This window comes from Orycteropus afer, unplaced genomic scaffold (genome assembly GCF_000298275.1).
Source record: "Orycteropus afer afer isolate SDZICR_OR568_19922 unplaced genomic scaffold, OryAfe1.0 scaffold00827, whole genome shotgun sequence".
NCBI lineage: Eukaryota > Metazoa > Chordata > Mammalia > Tubulidentata > Orycteropodidae > Orycteropus > Orycteropus afer.
Genome location: NW_006922414.1, coordinates 721,687 through 729,184, shown reverse-complemented (window position 1 = coordinate 729,184; position 7,498 = coordinate 721,687). Strand labels below are relative to the sequence as shown.

The 7,498-nt window shown below is 38.3% G+C and overlaps 1 protein-coding gene across 1 annotated transcript in view; it reads right to left on the bottom strand.

The window, feature by feature from the left end:
* Positions 1-251: 251 nt before the first annotated feature.
* UBA2 (ubiquitin like modifier activating enzyme 2) overlaps positions 252-7,498 on the bottom strand; it is a 65,226-nt gene continuing 57,979 nt past the window's right edge. The window contains exons 16-17 of the mRNA XM_007957950.2: positions 2,845-2,981; positions 252-433 (exon numbers count right to left, since the gene is read on the bottom strand). Coding sequence (XP_007956141.1) covers positions 252-433; positions 2,845-2,981 — 319 coding nt within the window. The remainder of the gene's footprint in view (positions 434-2,844; positions 2,982-7,498) is intronic.

Genomic DNA, 7,498 nt, shown 5'->3' with positions numbered 1-7,498 from the left:
TGTTGTATTTCTTGACTGTTTATACACATACTTTGTTCAAAGGGTTTTAAAACTATGTCTACTTTCAATACAATATACTGTAATGTTTCTAATAGCTCTACCAAAATGAATGCTTTCAAAGGGAGTAGAATAATTTTCAAGTCGTTGGTGTGAATTTTTTCCCTTTGGAACAAAGGACATAACAAATAATCTGGTTCCGTCCAGATGAATTAATGCCAATAAGAAGGTTCTGTTTAGAAGCATACTTCTGTTCAATCTAATGCTATAATATCATCAAACTCGTCTGTTGGTTCTGTACGTGACTTCTTTACACTAACATTCTCTTTCTCATCCAATTTCCTCTTGCGATTTCTGTCCTCTTCACTGATACCAGCATTATTTGAAGGTCCTTCTTCATCTGAATCAACTATGAGCACATCATCTTGCTCTTGAGCTTATTTCAGGAAAAAGGAAAAAAATGGTTAAATGTGTAGGAATTATTAGCAGCTCACCAATTATTTTATATAATTTAAAGATACGTATTCTAACATATATCAAATTTAAGGGTTATATCCTTTCACCATACTTATTCAATCTGTATGCTGGGCAAATAATTAGAGAAGCTGGACTACATGAAGAAGAACGTGGTATCAGGATTGGAGGAAGATTCATTAACCACCTATGATATGCAGATGACACAAACCTGTATGCTGAAAGTAAAGATAACTTGAAGCACTTACTGAAGATCAAAGACTACACTTTAGTATGGATTACATTGCAACATAAAGAAAACAAAAATTCTGTAACTGGACCAATAAGCAACATCACCACAAATGGAGAAAAGATTTAAAGTTGTCAAAGATTTCACTTTACTTGGACCTGCAATCAATACCCATGGAAGCAGAGGTCGAGAAATCCAATGTCAAAATCAGATGTCGTATTTCACTAGGCAAATCTGCTGCAAAAGACCTCTACCTCTTTGAAGTGCTGAAGAGCAAAAATATCACTTTGAAGACTAAGGTATGCCCTAACCTGAGTCATGGTATTTTTCAATCACCTCATATGCATGTGAAAGCTGGACAATGAACAAGGAATATTGAAGAACTAATGCTTTTGAATTGTGGTGCTGGTGAAGAATACTGAAATACCACGTACTGCCGGAAGAATCAGAGAATCTGTCCTGGAAGGAGTGCAGCCAGAATGCTCCTTGTAAGTGAGATGGCCAAACTTCAGTCTCACGTACTTTGTTCAGGTGGTCAGAAGGGACCATTCCCTGGAGAAGGGTATCATGCTTGGTAAAGTAGAGAATCAGAGAAAAAGAGGAAGACCCTTAACAAAATGGATTGACATAGTGGCTGCCAACAATGGGCTCAAGAATAGCAAGGAGTAATTGTGAGGTGCAGGACCAGGCAGTGTTTCATTCTGTTGAACACAGGGTCACCAGAATCAACTCAACAGCACCTAATAACATCAAATTTAAGAGTGATTGCCTTTAGGGAATTTGATTTTTATGTTACATATTTCTTTGCCATTTTCATGTTTTATACATAACAAGCACCTATTTCTTTTCAAATCAAAATAAAAAATTATAACAAGCATTATGCAACTCAAAAGAATTATTGTTTCTGTCTCAATCTCCTCCAACAGAAAAGGGGAGCCTGCATATCCTATTAATGGTGGCAGTTGTTGTTATGTGCCATCGAGTTGCCCCAACTCACAGCAACCCCTCCTTGGGTTTCCGAGGTGGTATCACTACAGAAGTAGATAGTGATGATGAAATAACAACAACACTTACACAGCACTTACAATGTGCCAGCCACTATCCTAAGCATTCTGCATATTAACAACTCATTTAATCTTCACATAACCCTACAAAGATAGTATTACTCTGTTTTCCAGAAAAGGAGACTAAGATACAGAGACTGACTTACCTAAAGTCACAAAGTAGCAAATGTGAAAGTGGTTCAAACACAGAAGTGAGGTTCCACAGTTCATGCTCTTAACCTTATAGTAAACATCATTTTGTCTCCTTCCACAACCAAAATTAAAGGCAGAGTATCTTTCGTGCTAATTGCCATATACTCTGAAACCTACCCACAGTAGGGGATCAGCAAATAAATATTTCAAATTATGATTTTCCAAAACCCACCATAGTAGCTTCCTCAAGAGGATGGTGGACCTTTCCTACTTTCAGTGGGAGAAAAAAAACATCACAAACCCACGGTCCACAGGTGGGTCACTCTAAATTGTCTTAAAGTTCATCTTCAAAACTCCCACACAACCAAGAACTACACCACATTCTGAAGAGCATCAAAGACATGGGGTTGAAGAAATGAAAACAAATGAAAAGTTGATGGGGTGGGGAGGAAAGAACATTCAAATCAGAGTAAAGACTTTGTTACTGGAAAAGCTCACATATTATGTACTAAAAACCCAGGAGAAAAGGCCTCAGACATACTTCACAAAATCATACTGGTTCTAAAAAAGCTCCAAATTCCAGACTTACCACACATCTATTCGTTCAAAATAGTCAGATGCACTGATTTGCTGTTCCTAAATAAAAGGCATACAAAATCCAAAACCACTACAGGGAATGAACTGTGTTAATGCACTAACAAGCCTACTGATATTTCTAGTTGTAAAAACACATTAAATAACAAAGTATTTCTATTTTCTCTGAGAATCTCCCTCAGTCTTAAATGTCTTCACGATTCATGAATTCAAAGCTCCATTACAACAATACCAAAGCAACACACACCTCTTTATAGATTCCTATTTATAGTCAATGTTCATAAAAATAAACTTGTTTCTCTATACTCTGCTTGGTGGGTAATTAACAACTTGCTGGTTGGAGACATGACTTACCTGTGGACGTAGAAGGCTGAGCTCCATCATCACTGCCATTGGTTATGCTTTTGGCAGCATCTTCAGGTTGTTTGGGTCCCACTTTTTCTGGGGCATCACCAACAACTTCAAATTCAACATCCTTTCCCAGGTCTTCACTGTAAGAGAACCATACACTATAAAATACGGCCACAACTATGACAACTGACAAAGCAAAGGAGTTTTAAATTGAATGGGAAACTAATTTGCTCTGTATATGTTCACCCCAACTACAAAAAATGTTAAAGAAAGAGACAGATGTCTCTCCTCTGGAGAAACAGCTTATGTTCTAGAAGAAAAAATAGAATTTCTACATCTAAAATCTATGCTTCCAAAAACTATGCCCTTTCTGTCACCACGTAGCTTTTATAAAAATAATCTGCACAAATTTTCACCCAAATCACAATTAAAAAAAAATAATAATAATGTGCAGATGAGCTTAGTGGAGATCAACAAGAGTTTTTAATTTCCTTCAAGTGGTACAAGAGGTACATTTTGTCCCCCAAAACTATCCTAAATGTCTGACACTGCAGGTTTTTCAAACTAGTTATGTATTTACTTTGTTAATATGTTTGCTGTGTATTCTTCTCTACTGTACTCTAGGTAAATACTATATGGTGACTTATAAAACAGTATGTGGTGACTTACAGAGACACACTGCTCATCAAAGCTCAGTGTATACCATATATACACAACTCAATATATGGCTTCTTATTTTCAAAGACCTAAAACCATAAGCAAAAAGACTAACAGATTTTTGTGATAATTCAAAACTCAAATTCAATACCAACGTACCTTAACATCATGGAAGGATTTTAAGCTAAATTAAATGAAAAAATTTTAATTTACTTATTTTATTTCTGCTGAAAATACACACAGCCAAAACCTACTCCTGTTCATTTCTAGACATGATGATCAGTGACAATGGTTACATTCTTCACAGTGTATCAAGATAACATGTAATAATAATTTAAAATAATAATTTGAAACGTTCACTTAGTTATCTGCTACTGTAAATATGTTTCAGAATCTATAGAAATGGGCAGGGAAGATACTATCTTTTATTTCAACTACTATGTCAAAAAGATTCTACACAATCTTCTCAAAATCTGGTCTTAACCACAGTAATTTAGTGTTTTAGAGATAATTAAGTGGTTTCTGGGGTCTAATGCCATTTTACAGGCAGCACCTTGCTTTGGTACATGAGTTGCCTGAAAGCTTAATGCATGAAAATCAAATAAGACTTGCATGTTATAAGGGGAGGGTTCTGCTCCCCAAAAGCAAAAAAAAAAAAAAAAAAAAAACAACCCTATAATTTAAAAACCCTAATTAAGCCTCCTCTCTTTTAGATTCCTTTGGATATACTTCCACCTTATTGTACATGTGCTTGTGTTGTCTTCTCTTTCACAACTGAACACAATAATATCACTTACATCCAATTTGTATATAATTGGGGCAAATGATGTACACTAGTGGGTAATCTACTTCTGTAGTGGTACTGCCTCGAAAACCCAAGGAGGGGTCGCTATGAGTCAGGTCCGACTTGATGGCACATAACAACAACAGAAATAATTTATTTTTGACTTAATTATGTAAGTTTATGAAACTTGTATTTCTTACCAGTAAACCACATTCAATCTTTCTTGTCATTTTATGTTTTTGCAAACTAGGTGTCTTAATTCTCTAAACACTGCTATAATAGAAATACCCCAAGTGGATGGCTTTAACAAACAGAAATTAATTCTCTTAGTTTGTTGTTGTTAGGTGCCGGTGAGTCAACTCTGACTCACAGGGACCCTATCTACAACAAAGAAAACTGCCTGGTCCTGTGCCATCCTCACAATCCTTGCTATATTTGAGTCCATCATTGCAGTCACTGAGTCAATCTATCTAGCTGAGGGCCTTCCCCTTTTTTGTTGACCCTCCACTGTGCCAAGCATGATATCCTTCTTCAGGGAATGGTCCCTTCTGACAACATGACCAAAGCAGTGAGACAAAGTCTGGCCATTCTCGCTTCCAAGGAGCATTCTGAGTGCATTTCTTCCAGGACAGATCTGTTTGTTCTGGCAGTACAGTATGCTTTGCCAACACCATAATTCAAAGACATCAACTCTTCTTCAGTCTTCTTATTTACTGTTCAGCTTTCACACACATATGTTGTTATGTGCCATGGTCTCCAACTCATTGTGACTACTCCTTGGGTTTCCGAGGCGGTATCACTATGGAAGTAGATAGCCCAATCTGAAAATCCCATGGCTTGGGTCAGGAGCACAAATTTAGGAAGGCAGAAGCCCAAGTTTAAAATGCCAGTTCTAGAGAAAGATTTTTTTTCTCTCTCTTGCTCCAAGGAGGATCTCAGCACAGTGATTCCGGGGCAAAGGATGTGCTCTGCTCCTAGCTCCTCTTTCTTAGTGGGAGTAGGTCCCCATTCGCTGCTCATTTCTCTTTTACAGTCCACACAAGGGAAGCTCTTCTGACACTGAATCAGGGCTGTGATGTGACTAAGGTTGCTGCAACCTGATCACTTATCACAACATGGGGTATCATTACAGATCTGCCACATTACATGATTACATAACTTCTAAACCACTGAGAATCATGGCACAGCCAAGCTGACACAAACTTTTGGGGGATACACTTCAATCCATGACATTACGGTCTTTGGCTCCCCAAAATCCATGTCCTTTCCACATGCAAAACACTTTTACCCATTATATCATGCCAAAAGTCTTAAATCAACTCCCAGTCTAAAATCCATCCTGGGGCAAAATTCCTTTCTCTTTATAAATCTAAGATACAAATTATCTACTTTCTAAGTACAATGGTGGAACAGGCACAAGGTACACATTTCCATTCCAAATGAGAGAAATTAGAGAGAAAAAGGGGCATCAAGCAAGTCAAAAGGAAAGGAAAACAAAAACACAAACCCAGGAGAACAATTTACATTAGCTCTCGGGGCTTAAAAATAATCCTGGGGAGGGGGGGAATCCTCTATTCCAGCTGGTAAAATACCTCAGACTATGGTGGCCCCTTGTCGGCCTGGAACTGCACTTATTCCTGTGCCTTTCAGCCAGATAACGAACAAGTCTATAAAGTGAACATTTATACCAGGTAGGTATACTCCTTACAACAATCAATCATGGGAGATCAGAAGGGCAGCATTTGCACAGGGATATAGCTCAGAGGGCAGGAATGCACAGGAAAAGAAGGACACAGGGAAAAGGTAAACAAAGGGAGGAAGCGGGAAGAGAGCTGTTACATTATAGGGACTGCAATCAATGTCATGAAACAAAATATATATGAACTGTTGAATGGAAGATGAATTTCCTCTGTAAACTTTCACCCAAATCACAATAAAAAAACCCTAATGAAACAGTGAGACATAAAAATAATCTTCCGTTCCTTGAGACCATCCAGGAAATGGTCCAGAGGAGTCAGCCACAGGGATCCAGGTAAGGGTGGTAGGAGAGGTTTCCAACAGGAGACAAATTTGTCTGCTGGTTTGTCCTACCGTGGTGACGTGTTGATGTGAGTTTTGAGGCTGAGCCACTGGTGTTTCAAACTGAGTGGGATGCACATGGTGCATAGGTATCAGCCCAGCTTACAGACTGAAACAGACTAGGAAGAAGAAGAGGCCGCCCACTTCTCAAAGAATTGGCCAGGGAAAACCTTATGAGTAGCAAAGAAATACTGTCTGATACATTACCGTGCAACTTTATGAATAGTCCGGTTAGGTTAGAAGGCTCTCAAAATAGGACTGGGAAAGAGCTGCACCATCAGAGTAAACCCAGCCTTACTCATATGGATAAGGTAAAGCTTTCGAGACCTCCATTTGCTGATGCGGCACCACTCAAATTGAGGAGAAACAGCTGCAGACATCCATTAATCATCGGAACATGGAATGTACGAAGATGAATCTAGGAAAATTGGAAGTTGTCAAAAATGAAATAGAACGCATAAAGACTGATATCCTCGGCATTAGTGAGATGAAATGGACTGGTTTTGGCCATTTTGAATCAGACAACCATATTATCTACTATGCCAAGAATGACAGTTTGAAGAGGAATGGCATGGCATTCATCATCACAAATGATGTTTCAAGATCTGTCCTGAAGTACAATGCTGTCAGTGATAGGATAATATCCATATGCCTACAAGGAAGACCTGTTAATACAACTATCATTCAAATTTTTGCACCAACTACCAAAGCCAAAGATGAGGAAACTGAAGGTTTATATCAACTTCTGCAGTCTGAAATTGACTGAACATGCAATCAGGATGTGTTAATTATCACTGGAGACTGGAATGCAAAAGTTGGAAACAAAGAAGAGTCATCAGTAGTTGGAAAATTTGGCCTTGGTGACAGAAATAATGCTGGAACTTGCATGGTAGAATTTTGCAAAACCAATGACTTATTCACTGCAAACACCTTTTTTCAGCAACACAAACAGCGGCTCTACATGTGGACTTCACCAGATGGAACACACAGGAATCAGATTGACTACATCTGTGGCAAGAGGCGGTGGAAAAGCTCAGTATCTTCAGCCAAAACCAGACCAGGAGCTGATTGTGGAACAGACCATCAACTGCTCATATGCAAGTTCAACTTGAAGTTAAAGACAATTAAAACAAGTCC